The sequence below is a fragment of the Panthera onca genome, chromosome C1 (genome assembly GCF_046562875.1).
Source record: "Panthera onca isolate mPanOnc1 chromosome C1, mPanOnc1 haplotype 2, whole genome shotgun sequence".
Lineage (NCBI taxonomy): Eukaryota > Metazoa > Chordata > Mammalia > Carnivora > Felidae > Panthera > Panthera onca.
Window position 1 is genome coordinate 143,996,845 of NC_138346.1, and position 16,241 is coordinate 144,013,085.

Below are 16,241 nucleotides of genomic sequence, written 5' to 3' on the forward strand. Positions count from 1 at the left end.
GAACATGGTATTGAAATTTTGGGGAGATTGTACACCTGAAATTTATATTAAAAAAAAGACACCTTGGAAATTTTATCCTACTGAAAAACCTTCTCTCTTAGAAAGTGATTTTAACTTTTTATAAGTGATTCAAAGAAGGTGGTTCTCAGGAAATGTTCTATTTCTGTAGCCTGGAATTAATTTCAAGTATAAACATCTTTGCCAAGTGGAGGAACAATTGGTTCTATTTATGTGTTTTGCTGACCATAAAACTGACATCCCTCCACACAGAGACATGTTTCCGTCCCCCTCGTAGAAAGATCACGGTTGGAAAAGTGTTAAAGAGTAGGTTGTTTTAAATGATACAATACATAATTGTTAAGATGGAGGGTTTGAGCTGAGACCACTGAAAAGTTAAAATCTATAGGAAGAGTCGATCCTTACCTCATGTTTCCTCCTTGGCACTCCCTTTCTTCCGGTCATCTCTCATACTTGTAAATGTTCATGAAAACATGTTTGTAGAGTATTTGAAGTGTGTTTTCTTGTATCATTGTTCAAAGTGTTTGCTGTGGGTCACATTTTGATCATGGAAGTTCATTTTCCAAAGCATCTTCACACGGAGGCTGCAAAGTGAGGAGGATATCTTGGAAATCGGATCATTTTATTTTCATTTTGGGGGGAAAAAAAACATGCAAGTTTCAAATACACTGCATTTTCTTGGAATCCTCATTTCACCCTTGTTTTTATTAGTCAGGGCTCAGCCTTCCCAAAGTGCTTGTGGCACAGATATAAAATTGTAACGTATAATGCAGATTCACTGAAAGTATGCATTGGCTTCCCTTCCTTTATAGAGATCTTCCATGGTCTGGACACCCTCACCGTGATGGGCATCGCATTTGCAGCATTTGTGATCGGAGCACTCCTGACAGGGGCCTTGTGGTACATCTATTCTCACACAGGTGAGTGTGACTGTCAGATAGTAGTTGCTGTGAATCCTGTATGTCTGCCACACAGGCGACCTTTCAGGGTTTCGTTGCATGAATGGATGGACTGACGAATGAGAGAGAAACTTCATCCCCACCATTTGCACATGAATGTATTTGGCATAAATGGGGTTTTGCAAAAATACAGTGTGCCTGAAGCATCATTAGAAAAGGAATGTTCAAGGGTGCCTGGGTGGCTCAGTCGGTTAAGCATCCAACTTTAGCTCAGGTCACTATCTCTCCCTTTGTGGGTTCAAGCCCCTCGTCGGGCTCTGTGCTGGTGGCTCAGAACCTGGAGCCTGCTTCAGATTCTGTGTCTCAGTGTTTCTCTGCCCCTTCCCTGCTAGTGCACTCGCTCACTCACTCTTTCTCTCTCTATCTCTCTCTCTCTCAAAACTAAACATTTAAAAAAAAAAGAAAGTAAGTAAAGAAAAGGAATGTTCAAACTATGTTAATTGCAATTGAAATGTTGGTCAAGTTTAGCTACTAATAAAGCTATTTTGTGGTTAGGGTTGAATTAAAGACAATTAATGTAGACAAACCAGAAATACAAACCCTTCCCTCAAAGCTAAACACTTCAGTGCAGACATATGAATGGGCAGGAAGTGAAAAAGGAAGCGAAGATTTTATTATCCTCTCTGCCAAGATGTTGCGCACTGCCCACCAGAATCCCCAGTCTCGGTGGCTTACACCAGAATTTCTTGACCCTTTTAAAACCCATGCCATGCCCTCTTTGATAAGCATAAATTTCTCATGTCTTTCTTCTATAAAATTGTTTAAATTTTTAAAATATATTTTCATGAGGGGCACCTGGGTGGCTCAGTTGGTTGAGTATCTGACTTCAGCTCAGGTCATGATCTCACAGTCCATGAGTTCGAGCCCTGTGTCGGGCTCTGTGCTAACAGCTCAGAGCCTGGAGCCTGCTTCAGATTCTGTGTCTCCCTCTCTCTGCCCCTCCCCTGCTCATGCTCTGTCTCAAAAATAAATTAAAAAAAAAAAAAAGTTAAAATATATTTTCATGATTTGCAAACAAATAAAAATGGTGAAACAAGGTACTTTGTTTTCAAGCTGTGCTCCTCCTTCCCCCAAATTCTGATATGCCACACCCCCCCCCCCCTTTCCCCTTCCCCTCAATCCCAAGGTTGAAACATTCTGGCCTGAACAGAGAACCTGTTCTGACCCCAGTACAGAATGCAGGCCTGGCAAGGGGCGAGGCTAGTGCGATAGGGGAGAAACAAATGGACCTTCCTTCTGTTGCTTCTTTCTTAGTTTCCTTGCAGATAGACATAGGAAAGAAAGACATCCATTTTGGGGTATGTCTAGAGAGCTACTTAGGCTTATGTGTCCTTGGATACTTTGAGTTTATACTATGAACCTAGGTAAATTGTGCTTGATTGATCAGCCCGAGGCCAGTGGCAGGTCCAGCCTTTCTATTTAGAATTTCATTGATTTTCCATTGAACGAATGAGCACCATGATCTTTGGCCTTACTGTGGGCCATTCAACCAGACAAGCTAAAAAGATGACTGCTTTAAAGGGAGACGAAGCACAGAAGGGCATTTTGAGAAGTCACCTCTTAATCCCTAAGCAGAATTTTTACTTCAAATACTGCATCCCCTGGCTGAGATATTTTAGATTATGGCCGAAGGAGATCAGATCCATTTGTGCCTAGCATGGAAAGTCACACAATCCAAAGCAAAAGCTTAGGAGTTGTGATAGTGGAGCTTTGAGTCCTCAAACTATTGTTCCCAATTGGAGATGTTTGAGTGAGGTATATATCATGTGAGAGAGAAAATGAGACTCTTAATCCTAAATGTAATGATTCTAAGAATATACAAACCCCTGGGAATCAATTTAGGCATATTCTTCCTCATGAACAGTTCATATAAGCACCAGAAGGGACGGCTTTTAGCAGAGTAGTATTTTAGAGTAAGTAATGTGTCAGAGGTGTACTGACATGTTCAGATCTCATGCTAGCAGTTCCTTTTAATCTTTCCCAATCTCCTGCCTGGCTGTGAGGTTCTAGGGCCATTGGCAGCTGATGCTGTATTTTGGGAATGAACTTGGAACTACACCAAAAAGACTCTGTCGCCCTGAGGATTTTATATGGGCTGGTTATCCGCCTATGCTTAACATGTGCCTGCTGAGAGCAATGACTGGCCTTGGCCATGGAGCTACACCCTCAACCCTGGAAGTTCATCTCAGGCCGGGTAGGGCCAGACAGCCAGGTCCAGGCAGTATCGGGCTACCACATGGCACTCACTATTGGCACACACCCCACTAAACTCACTCCGATAATCCCAGACTCTTGCGCACAACCATGGTCACAAACCTGATAAAAAGCAAAGCTTGGTTTTATGGCATTTATTGGTCTGCTCATTAAATTCCAAGGTTTGTCATTCCTGCTCCCTTCTCCCACAAACCAGACACTGAAGGGGAGGAGTTTTTACATTTTGTTAATATAGAAATAGGTTTGGAAGTAGATTAAAGAAAAACAAAGCCAAAAACCCTTCCTGTTATGGTTTCCAAAGCAATATAAATTACACTGATTTGGAAGTTAAAAGGTTTATAGACACTGTCATTTGGGCTCTAACCCTGCTAGCATCACATATGATACAGCTTCAGAATGACTTTTTATTAAAAGCTGTAGCCTCTGGTTCATTTTAAAGACTTCTCATAAGGAAAACCAACATCATATAAGTGTGAAAAAGGCCCACTTCAGAACCCAGTCGTACTATCCTGTCCAGAACTCCTTCAGTTTCCTACCTGGATCAGCTAGCAGCAAGGTTAGATGAAAAGAGATTCTAATGCAGTAGTCAATGGAGAGAGGTGTATACACAGACTCAATGCATTCAACATCCACAATAGTCTAAGCTGTGAAACTCAGACCTTGTATGGTATATTTGGGGGTTCAAGCAGCATCTGCCTCTGTGTCAAAAACAGCCCCTAATTCAGACCAATTCTTTTTATGTTCTTCATTTCCATCCAAGCACAGAGCACCAAACCAAGTCATGTGTTTGAATTGTGGATACATACTTCCATACCTGGAACATGTGTTAGTCCAAAAAAGCTGGGTCCGTCCTCTGTCATATCACAGCTTTGGGCGCCATAAGCAATACCTCCTGAGGGCTATATTAACTCTGGAAAACTCCATTCCTAAAACTTATATTATCTACTAAGATACCACAAAAAGGAGCAACAGTCAGAAAAGAAATGGTGCTGGAAAGGAACCATAGAATCTTCATGCTTCTGCGAGTCTGGCTAGTGCAGGAGCCCCAAACTTGTAGTTCTTAAAGGTCCCAAAAATCATATGCAGAATTGTATCTGTCATTTTTTTGATGTGAGGGGCAAAAGTATTTACTTTTATTTTTTAGTAAAACTTCTTAGCCCTATTACAGTAACATATGCACATAGCTTAAAGACTGAAATAGTTCTACAAGACTTATTAGAAGAACATGAGCCCCCTACTGCCCCACTCCCTTTTCTTGCTCCTCAGAGCACCATTCCTGACTCTTAGCTGATTGTTTTGGACATTAATCTATATATTGAAATAATAGAAGTATAGTATTGCAACTTCTTGACTTAACAGCTTTAGGCTTTTTCTTTCAACAATGGAAAATGATAATTCAGTTCTTTGTCATCACTGTGTCCCAATTATACATTCATGCCCCTGATTGTCCCCCAGCCCTACCATCCTCTTAACAGAATTATAGTCAAATTTTGGGTAGATCAGTATTTATTGTTTATATTATAACTACCTAAATGCTAATCACAATTTAGCTATGTAGTATATTATTGTTTCTCCTGCATGATTTTTAATTTTCCCTAGAATTGATGATTATCTCTCCCCTCCTTCCCCACATTAGTTTTGTTTTTTAACCCCTTTTTAATGTTATTATTTATTTATTATTTGAGAGAGCAAGACTGCTCACATGAGCAGGGGAGGGGCAGAGAGAGAGAGAGAGAGAGAATGAATCCCAAGCAGGCTCCACACTCAGCACAGAGTGTGATATGCAGGGCTCCAATCCATGACCCTGGGATCATGACCTGAGCCCAAGCCAAGCGTCAGATGTTCAACTGTCTTAGCCACCCAGGCAGCAGGCTTAGTTTTCTGTACGCTTCTCACTAATTCATCTGTTGACCCTCTGCCAGTTGTCTCAGTCTCTTCTGAATGCATTCAGACAACAGTATTCCACTGATTCATTTTCTTCACTAAATCTTTCCCGGAGCCTTTTTACCTGTTCATGTCTGAACTGGCTGCCCTCTGTATTGGACACTGTTGTCTTCTTGTATTCCTTCACTACTGTTCTGGGAATTTCCTGCACCTTGGGAGTTTTGAATGGCCTGTGTCATTCATTCCATGTCTTCTCCTCCGTTGTTGAAAGGGTACATAAGAAGTAAATGTTTGTCACACCTTGCATATCTGAAAATATCCTCAGTTTATACAAACACTTGGTGGACAGCTTGGCAAGGTACAGAATTTTAGGTCATAAATAATTTTTCTTTAGAATCTTAGAAGCACTCCTCATTGACCTTTGGCTCTGAAGATTGCTTTTGGGAAACTCAGAGCCATTCAAATTGCTGGCTTGTTTTGTTTGTTTTGTTTTCTGGGAGAAATTTTACAATGACAGTCCTTGACTTAGGTGGATTTCATACATTATGGAGCTCTTTCAGTCTAGAAATTAATGTCTTCCAGCACTGAGATTTTTGGAATCATTTGTTTTTACTCCTATTTTCTCTGTTCTCTCATTCTAGAAATCATTATAAAGATGAACCTCTTGAATGGTTCCCCAATTTTCCTTTCTTTTCTGTTTTCTACTTTTTTCCTTAATTTTCAAAGAGATTTCGTCATCTTTATCTTTTCATTTCCCACTGAATTTTTAACTACTGCATTCAAATGTTTCAATTCCAAGACATTTTTCCTATGAATTAAAAATATATATCTTATTCCTACGGGTGTAATATCTTATCCCTCTGAAAATATTAATATAGGATTATTTAAGAATGAGTAAGTTTTGAGGATATAGATGGGATATACTGATTGTGAACTTCCCTTAGGGTGATCTGGCTGCCTTTTATTGAGTAACTCCTAATAATTCATCTTTGGATCTTTCCTCTTGAGGTTTCCTCACCAGGTTTTCTATAAAATAGGTTTTCTTATTTTCTTCCTGGGGAGTGCAGGTCTGGCTGTCAGAGTTCTAGGCACCACAACATCCAACCTACAGGACATTCATTTAATCTTCCTCTTTGAGTTGGGTTCTCTGCTCTCAACTGTCCTGGTGTTGTTCACTCCTGGAAACCTCAGTTTCATATTCTGGAGAGTAAACTTCCTGTCTCCCTCCCAGATGAGGATGGGCAGGGTCCCACTCCACAGGGTAAAGAAGGGGATCTAGAAAAATCTCACTGCTGCTTATACAGCAGCAGTCAGTCAACCCTAGTGCTTGCAGCCTCAAGTTTGCCGTCTTTGCGAGTAACTGGTGCTACCATTTCCTGAATTTTTGAGGGTTCTGTACTATAACTTGGTTGTTGCTCATCTGTTCTTACTGTTGGCTTAGGTTCTGGCTCTCTTAAATCTGCTACATCACTTACTACTCACCCATTTCTTCACCAGCTTTCAATATTTTATTGATGTTGTCGCCACTCCTGCTTTTCTTTTTTTCTTTCTTGTAGGTTGATGCCTTTTAAAAATCTGTAAAGTGTCAGGGCACCTGGGTGGCTCAGTCAATTAAGTGACCAACTCTTGATCTCAGCTCAGGTCATGATGTCACGGTCTCATAGGTTCGAGCCTCACATCAGGCTCTGCACGCTGACTGTGCATGGAACCTGTTTGGGATTCTCTCTCTCCCTCTCTTTCTGCCCCTCTCCCGCTCTCTCTCTGTCTCAAAATAAATAAAGAAACTTTAAAAATAAAATCTGTACAGTGTCATTTTGGTGAGATTTTTCTCTTGGCCTCCGTGTAGGTTGTCATCGTGCACCAATGTCTCAGTCTCTTGATATCCTAATTGGAATTATTTCACTCTCTCACCCCTGTAAGAAGAGTGAACTAGATTGTGTTTAGTTTAGAGAAGTATTCAGTCACTGTTTATCGTTTCCAAAATTGAGCCTCCCCATTCTCCAAGCTAAAAGACCTTCCTTTTGCAGACAAAACTGTGCAGGAGGGTGGGTTAGAGGTTGTCATCATTTATTTTTACTTTATGTAACTTGCCTTTGTGGCCACTGAACAGAATGTACTCACAGTGTGATGATAATAAGAGGAAGAAGAGAGGAAGACGGAAGAGGGCAGGGGTCCGGGGCGAGGCTGCCCTCCATGTGTGTCTCTGTACAGCCCTGGGACTTGAAGATCTAGTTTGTTCAACTGCTAGTCTTGTTACCTTACTATGAACCACGTCCCTTTAGTAAACATAGACGTGACCCCTTCTGCCCAGGGTCATTGGCGGTGAGAGCACTTAAGCAAGAATGCATGTGAAAAGTCTTATGAACTCCCAAGTCCTACAAAAATGTAAGATAATGAACGTTTCTCAGATATGTAGGCAGAACAAAAATCTAAGAGTGGAAGGAATGCTGCATTCCACAGAGCAATATAAAATGCTGAGGTCTCAAAGTAGGCATGCCTGTCCCAATCCCTCAGGTTTCTGTTCAGCAGTCCTCAGTTGAACATACCATGTGTTCTTAAAGTGAAAGTCAAGCACCTACTTAGGTTTACCTGAGTCAGGTAAGAGCTTTTAATTAGGAGCATCTCTAGGGGCTTCAAATGTTTCCAGAAGTCTGAAGTTTCTTCAGGCTCCCAAGTTTAGTCCAGGTGCAGAGAGAAGCAGCAGAAAGACAGGTGTGACTAAGGTAGGGGGCAAGAGGCTGAGTCCCAGGGATCAGGAAGATGCAGCTGGAACAGATGGGAGCCCTGGTACGACTGTAAAGAAGGCAGGAATCCACTCTCGGCACCCATGTGCTCAGGTTAAGTTAAAGTAAAATAAGCCACAGAAAACCAAAATGTGGGGGCAAATAGGTTGGCTGTACTGCAGGAATACAGAAAGAAAATGATAGGCAGGACATTTTGAAGGGTTTTAATTCCTGCCTTGGAACCTCTCCCCCCTTCCTCATAAATTATAACAACATCAGACGTACCCCTCCTGATGAGTTTCGCCTGCAGAAGGAAAATCTTTTAGCTCGGAGAGTGGAGACGGACCATTTTTGGAAATGATAAATAATGAATGAACATTTCTATAAACTAAAGGTAGTCTATCTAGTTCACTATCCTTACGGGAGCAAGCTTGTAAAATAATTACAATTAGGATATCAGGAGGTTGAGACATTGACTGGTCCATAATTACAACCAACACATAGGCCTTGCAGACAGTATCTTTTTCTTTCCAGCATCAAGTAATATTAAAGCTAAGCCATCCCCAGGCATATGGTTTTCAATCCAATGCTTAAGTGTCTTCCAAGAAAGAGATTCCATAAATTCCCCTTATAACTAACCAATCCCCATAATCAGCAAGTTCTTTTCTCTGTGACCTAAATCCTTAGTGCTACCATTTAAACTCATTTCCTCATGTTCTGCCCTCAAGAGAGATAAAGCACAGCTGTCTGCTCTTCTTTATAATAATCCTCTTTGGGTGATATTTGCAAACATTCTCCTTTGGGCTAAATAATTGAGATTCCTCTCACCTTTCTTTAAAATTCTTCTGTTGTTGTTTCCCCGTGGAGCCTCTCCAAGTTATTCACATCTTTCTGAGATGAAGTTTCTTCCCCAGGACCTGCCATGCTGCAAGATGCAGAGATAAGAATCCAGTTGTAAAGTAGACTGCCAAAGAGGTGGCAGGAAATCAGATCTGGACAACTCCATGCCAAGCTAAAGAAATAAAACAGATTATCCCTTAAGAAATATATTTTTCTGTTTCTGAAAGCATCTCTGGCAACATCTTGGCTCAGCCACAGGCAAATATGTGAACTGGGTGGAATTATTTCTAATACACCCTCTTCCAAAGGCCTCCTCCTCTACTGTCCTTCCTCCCCACATCTCTCTTCCTTAGTGGGGTTTGAAATTTTAGGAGCAAAGCGTGAAGACTGAACACATTTCTCCTGATGGCCAACTATGATGTTCATGAGTAAGGATCCTTCCTTCAATTCCTTACATTTGCTAAGTGGGCCTATTCTGCTTAGCTCTGGGGTCCTCCCTGCCCTTCTTCTCCGGAAGTAGGGTGGTTGTATTAGTCACCCAAGGGATATGTTACGAGTTAGTGCTCCAAGAAATCAGAGGTCACTGTGATAGAGAGCAGAAAGCCAAAGGGCCCATCTCAGAAAACCCAGGGGAACTCCATTGGCTTTTTAAGCAGAAGCATCTGCACATCAGACTTTTGTTTCTCAGGGTGACTGTTTCTGTCGCACCACTTTCATCTGACAACAAAAAATCCTTGTCGTAATTTGTCAGAAGGTGAAAGCTTTTGGGGCGCCTGGGTGGCTCAGTCAGTTAAGTCTCCGACTTTGGCTCAGGTCATGATCTCGCAACTTGTGACTTTGAGCCCCGCGTTGGGCTCTGTGCTGACAGCTCAGAGCCTGGAGCCTGGCTCAGATTCTGTGTCTCCCTCTCTTTCTGCCCCTCCCCCACTCATGCTTGCTCGCTCACTCGCTCTCTCAAAAATAAATAAACATTAAAAAAAATTTTTTTAAAGAAGGTAAAAGCTTTTAACAACGTGAGAGAAATCTCATCCATGTGAAAATAGCCACCACAGTAGGAGAAGGTATTTTTAATATTTCTAAAAACAGTACTTTCAGTATTTCTGAGCAGATTCTCAGACAAAGATTCTCCTTGGCTTGGCACATTATTGGCTCAAAGTCAGTAGATTGGCTTTTTTTTTTTCCTCATTTTTTTTCCTGAAGTATAGCCGACACACAGTGTCACATTAGGTCAGGTGTCCAGCATAGTGATTCCACAAGTCTGTATGTTTTGCAACGTTCACCACAGGTGTAGCTACTTCGAGGTCAGTAGATAATTAGGTTAAGTTGACTTGTCCACCGTGGTGAAATACATCCTGCAATCTTGAGAGGAGAGGGGGCTTCTTTGTTTGGCTTTGCTTGAGTTTTCATTTTAGACAGTGTTTTGCGTTAGCACAAGAGTTTCCAAAACTGGAAGCTGAAAGACCTTTTTAATGGGCACTGATTAAAATCAACTGGCATGCCAACAAATTACATTCAGCAAACAGACATCAGAAAGCAAGTACTCATACTTCCTGGGCAGGGAGTAGTATTGGCACTTTTCCTGACTCTGAATAATCAAGCCCGTGTCCAATTCTGGATGAGACAGACTTGCTCACTGTCAATAAATGAGGCAAGGCCACCTTGCTTTAGCTGCTATCAGGCTGAACAAATGAAGTCCAGGTGAGCCAAAAAGGGAAGGTGGAGTGTTGATTCCTGCTGCTTTTCTTTTTAAATGGAGAAAAGTGTTGCAAAAATGTGCTTCATGCACGGCCCCATCAGTCCTTCTAATAGCATAACAATGCAGCTGGGTGTGGATCAACATGTGGGTTTAAGGGAGCTGAATTTTTAAAGTATATCACAAGTTGTTTGGGTCCCTGGAGGCTTTGGGTTTTTTGTTTGTTTGGGGGTTTTTGTTTTGTTTTGTTTTTTTGACATCAGAATAGCTAAGAGATTTGATTTCCTTCTAGAAATAAGCTCCCACTCTGGGGAAAGTGAATTTCTGGCAGAAAGTCACTGTCATGGAGGCAAACTTCTCCAGATCTTTAATTACATACATACATGAAGGGCAGAGGGTAATGCTGGGGAACGTCCAAAATATAGATTGCCTAAAAAAACCAAGAAGAGTGGAAATACAGTTTCTCTGCCTCTGAGGAATATTGGCCCCCTATCCTCTCTCTATCCCACCAGTCCCGGAAGAAAAGATAATCAGAGGAAAGACAGCACGGGCCAAACAATGCAGCAAGCACACAAATGCCCTGAGGTTGATGCAAAAATGTGTGCTGTAGTTGTGTGGTTTGTAAAATGGGTGACAGGGGAAGCTGTAACCAGACGCGAAGGCACGAACGGGTTCTACATTTTGCAGAGCTGCTCTTTTGGCAGAGTCCTTTGAGGGGCCCCAGAAAGGGAATGGAAGTAACAGGCTGAGATCCCGCCCTTGAGGAGTCGAGCCTTTGCTCTGTGTGTTTTGTTTTAATGAAGCAGGCAGAGGGTTGCTTATCTCTCTGGCTGATAGCTGTGTATTTCAGCAGGACCGGGAAAGAGGAGGCTCATTCATAAACAGAGCTGGCCCTCTGGGGCTTCCAACATTAGAAGAGGGCGACTGCTGACCAGAAGATTATTAAGTTTATGCTCTGACTTTTCAGAGAAAATGCAGTGTTTTTCATTGGAGAGCATTGATCCCTTTTCCCTACACAGAGCCATTTTTTGAGGGCTGCCCTGAGACCAGTTTCGCTGAAGAAAAGACTTCACTCTAGGGCCTTTTGCAAGTGCTAAATGCAAACCATGTGTGTGGGTGACCCAGGGTTTCCTCCTCCTCCAAAGCATTGCACATTTGGCACAAGGAATGGGTTTAGCTAAAATTCAGTGGGATGTGTAATGAAAAGTGGGATGCGTAATGAAAAGTGGGATGCTTAATGTGTTAGGAGATATTCTCACTGCACCCCCAGTGAACTGCAGGATGGAGGAGGTTGTTCCCAGGCAACCACAGTTCCCTGTGTGTCAACAGCTAAACTCCTTTCCCAAAAGGTTTTTCCAAGAGCAGGCTTGTCCTGCCTCCATTTCTCAGCTGGGTTGTATTCATGGGCCGCACAGCACTTGGCTGTGCTGTAGCTCGGGCAAAATCTAGGCTCACCACCCCCATTTTGAGCAAGTATATTCAGAAAAAGGCCCCCGTACTACAGACCTCTCTCAGTACAGTTTAAAGGTCTCACCCTCTTGGGGTGCCCGGGTTGGCTCAGTCAGTTACGTGACTTGGTCTCAGGTCATGGTGTCATGGTTTGGGGGTTTGAGCCCCCTGTCAGGCTCTGTGCTGACAGCTCAGAGCCCGGAGCCTGCTTCCGAGTCTGTGTCTCTCTCTCTCTCTCTCTCTCTCTCTGCCCTTCCCCTGCTCGTGCTCTCTCTGTGTCTCTCAAAAATAAATTAATGTTAAAACTTTTTTTTTTTTTTAATAAAATAAATAAATAAATAAATAAATAAATAAATAAATAAATAAATAAAGGTCTCATCCTCCAAACCTGACTGTATCTTTATGAGAAGAGATAGGCTGTGTGTCCCGAATACAGGGGCTGGTCAGTTGGTACCAATGGTGGCGGTTTCTTCAAAGGTCCTGGGCACTGAAATCCCAGGGATTTATTGTCATCTGTCAGAGTCTTAGCCACTAACACTGCCTATCATAGGTCAGCTTGTAAACAGTTCTCTTTTCACCAGGCAAAACAAAACACCAACAAACAGGACCACTTTCTGTGTAAGGCCTGGTCTACCTGCTTCTGCCCCCGGAGGAGAGAAAAATCAGATAGAACAGCAAAGGGGGGGAAATAACTGGCCTTGTCACGGATGCGCACACGTAACACGCGTGTTTCTTCGTCCCTTTTCTTCATTAACCGCAGGGCAGACGGCAGGAAGGCAGCAAGTGCCCACCTCCCCGCCGGCCTCGGAGAACAGCAGCGCGGCGCACAGCATCGGCAGCACGCAGAGCACGCCCTGCTCCAGCAGCAGCGCAGCCTAGCTCCCCGCCTCCGCCCGGAGGGGACCGGCGGCCTCCCGCCCGCCCTGCGTGTCCGCGCAGGAAGGCAGCAGCGCGGTGCCATTGCGGAGAGAGAGTGAATTCCAACACGCAGGCCACCTGTTGTATTCCTCCCCCGCCCAGGGCTAATACACGTGTGTCCCCTGGGCTTCTGTAACACACTAGAACTCCTGTGAGAAAGCCAAGGTGGTGGCCTTCTCCACCAGCCCCGCCCGGGCTTGGGGGTTTTCAATGTGAAACACGTGCCAGTTTTCAAAATGCTGCTTTGTCCAGGTAAGACTGTCCATAATTTGGGGCCCCGAGATTTACCCTGACTCGAGGAGTTGGTGAGAGGATGATAACCAGACAGTAGGACCAGTGAGGAGATATGGCCAAAGAGCCTTGTATAACTGAACCAAGATGTATAACACAAGAAATACTTCAAGATTTTCTCAGTGTGTTCCTCCGTGTCTAATTTGCACCTTCTGGACGCACACTTCTCACTTTGCTGTCACACCCTCTGGGGGCTGATGTTGTCCACTTGATGGGTGCCGCCCTCAGGGACTGCACCCTGACACACATCGCAACAACATTCCTTTCTAGGGTAGGGCCCTGGGCCAAAACCAGTGCTGATAACCTTACCTGCTCCCCCCTGTCCCACACTCGCACACCGACTGCAAAAATGTCTTAATGCAAAGTTTGTATTGCTTCATAAGCATATAGAAATAGAAAATGGCCAAAATCTGGGACTGCATGTTTGTCCCCATTTATGACATTGCGTTCTGAGAAAAATTATAAATTGGGGCAAATTTAGTTTTAAAGTTGGAGAGGAATTTGCACAGTAATATATATGCAAGTACAGGTATAGACCATGTCATCTGGCACATTTGTTTTCTCCGTTGGAAAAGAGAAAATTCATTCCCCTTTTTAAAAGACCCTGTGTCTTCAGAGTTGCAACTTAAGTGTATTTGGGAGAATTAGTGTTTCCACTCAAAACGTGTCAACCTTGTTAATAGACCCTTTTGTGAAAAACGAAGCTCTTGTTCGTGCAAATGCACGGCAGATCCTGTTGGTTTCTGGTTGGTTATCTGAACAGTGTCACCGATTCTGCCAAGAAAGTGCTGAGATCTGGAAAAGGGCACTCGTGTGGACTGCTTTAGTTCTCTTGCCTTAAATATATTCCAACCTCAAAAAAGGATTTGAGATGGATTTCATTAAAATGGAATAATATCATGCCACTTTGCAGCTAAAATAAGCTCAACTGATAGTCTGTGTTAAAAAAGAAGGCCGAGGAAAGTTGCCATGCCAATTCATTTACTACTGAGAATAGCTTCGTTGCAAAGAAATATTCATCTTCTTCCAGAATTCTCCCCCAAATGACTCCAAATCCTACAGAAAGAACAGGCTAGCTTCTACTCCAAAATATTCCTAAGTGAATCTCACTGCCCTTAAAATAAGGAAGTTGTGCCTGGTTCTCTGAATGGAACCCTAAAGACCTGAGGGCAGTGTCTGTCAGCCCACAAGTAGGTGGAGATACTGACAGTCATTGATATGATACTGATCTGTCATGTTGGTCACTGATATGATAGACATATCATCCAATCATAGAATAATACTCTGATTTGATAAGTATAGATATTCAATCTGCATAATATTAACCAGAACAGATTACTTGAGGGCTAAGATTTCCAGGCTGCCTGCATTGATTTATTGAAAATTTTACAGATTTCCACATACAAATGAAGATACGAGATTAGAGAATTGATTTCCTTCAGTTAATTTTTTAACATAAGGGTATCAGAGTGGAGGACCTAGATTATGCTACCTGTGTTTGAAAATAATGCGCTTTGCCTAACCTTCAGCAGAATGTATTGTTTTAGCATATTCTATGTATAAAAAAGTTTAAAGATGTCTTCAAAGAAGACTAGAGTCTTTAAGTCACATATAGCTATATTTTACTACAAAAATGTGTGTATAAAGATATATTTAAGTGTTTTAGATAAATTTAAATTACTCAATATGAAATGTTTAATTTCAGTTACTGTGAATTCTTTTGATCAGTTCTTTGCTGTTTAAAAAACCCTTTCCATCCTCTTAAAAACAAAATCATCTATTAAGAGGTATTAAACAGATCCAGTTCTTTAGATGGACAGGGTTAAAACCTTTTGTGATGATTATATTTAAATGTATATTTTTGAGAGAGATGCTACATTGCCAATGATTTTATAAATAATTTAAAATTAATTTACAAATTTATGGATGCAAACCAAAAGATTTTAAAAGAAAGAGAAGGAAAAAAAATCACCTTTTAATTGTTTGGGTCTTACTGTCAGAAGTATTATTCAGATCAAGAAATCTGTGTTGATAATAAACCCGGTCCCATGTTCACTGGAGAGTGAATGTCATTAATTAAGTATCTCAGAAATGTTTCTAAAAAATGTTTTTTTAAAAAAAGTGTTCTCTCCCCAGTTTTGTATTACAGCATTTCTAATCACTTCATACTTCACAGTTTCAATACAAAGTACAAGCTCTAGTTTATAACAAGTTCTGCAAGTTTCCTTAAAGCTGTTGTTATATTCCAGTTAAATGCTTCTGTCTACAAAGTCTTTCGTTACTTCTGCCGGCTACACTCTAATTCACAGAGATCATTTTTGTTGTGTTTGACCAAGCCAAAGCTATTGTTGAAATGCTCCAAACTCCCCAGGCAGAGTGTCTGTGGGATACCTTATAGCTTTTCACCATGTGGTGTTCACCAGCAGTTCCTCTGTTTTTAAAGCCAGAGGTGTCTTCTGTCTGAGCTGCTTCTAGAGCATTGTCTACACAAACAAACAAAAATGGTCTTTTCCTTGTCTGTGATAAGACTGTAAACCCATGTTCTGTGTGTGTTCTGTAGGGGGCGTGGTTGTGAGTGTGTGGGGGGGGGTGCGCACATGCGTGCTGGTCATTTCGTACAGTAACTACCTCATGGTGTGAGTGATGGTTGTGGTAACAGAGCACATTTGGTTGGGCGAATTGTGTGTGTGTGACCTTTTTCCTGTTTGTGTTATCTGGGGGTTGTTCATGAAACTGACAGATGTTTTTCTAAAAAGGACTATTATCAGTTTCCAAAAACAATGCTTGTTTCTTCTGGGTTTTCCTGAGTGAGCCTGATTTTGTTGCTGTGTTTCATCTATCAGGGTAAAAAGAGTACCCTTAAAATCCCTGTGGCCAGTTTGAACACCCCTGTTGTATTCTTTTCTCTGTTCAATGTGTTGGCAATTTTATGAACATGCTTAGATGTATAGTTTTGATAACCACAGTTTTAAGTCCTTTATCTGTGCATAATAAAAAAGATACATATCAATTTATTAATGTGTGTCTTGTTTTATCATCATTAAATTCTACCCTCAGGATGACATAACTTTTTCCTTGTGACTTTGTTCTAAATGTATCATCTGCTCCAACTGTGTTGGTGAGGAGTCGGGAGGGAAAAGGCTAAGAGAAAACCCTAGCTCAGTAGAACAGAGGGAAAGAATGGACAGACCTGAGGAAGTAGACAGCAGGAGCTGTCTCTGTTCTTGGAAAAACATGGTGGGAGACCCAGAA

General features: G+C 42.0%; 1 protein-coding gene across 2 annotated transcripts in view; it reads left to right on the forward strand.

The window, feature by feature from the left end:
• Nucleotides 1-16,003, forward strand: part of TGFBR3 (transforming growth factor beta receptor 3) — a 207,880-nt gene extending 191,877 nt beyond the window's left edge. For both annotated transcript variants that reach the window (XM_078451688.2, XM_078451687.2), the window contains 2 exons: nt 831-938; nt 12,541-16,003. In XM_078451688.2, coding sequence (XP_078307814.1) covers nt 831-938; nt 12,541-12,659 — 227 coding nt within the window. In that variant the 3' untranslated portion in view covers nt 12,660-16,003. The remainder of the gene's footprint in view (nt 1-830; nt 939-12,540) is intronic.
• Nucleotides 16,004-16,241: the final 238 nt, after the last annotated feature.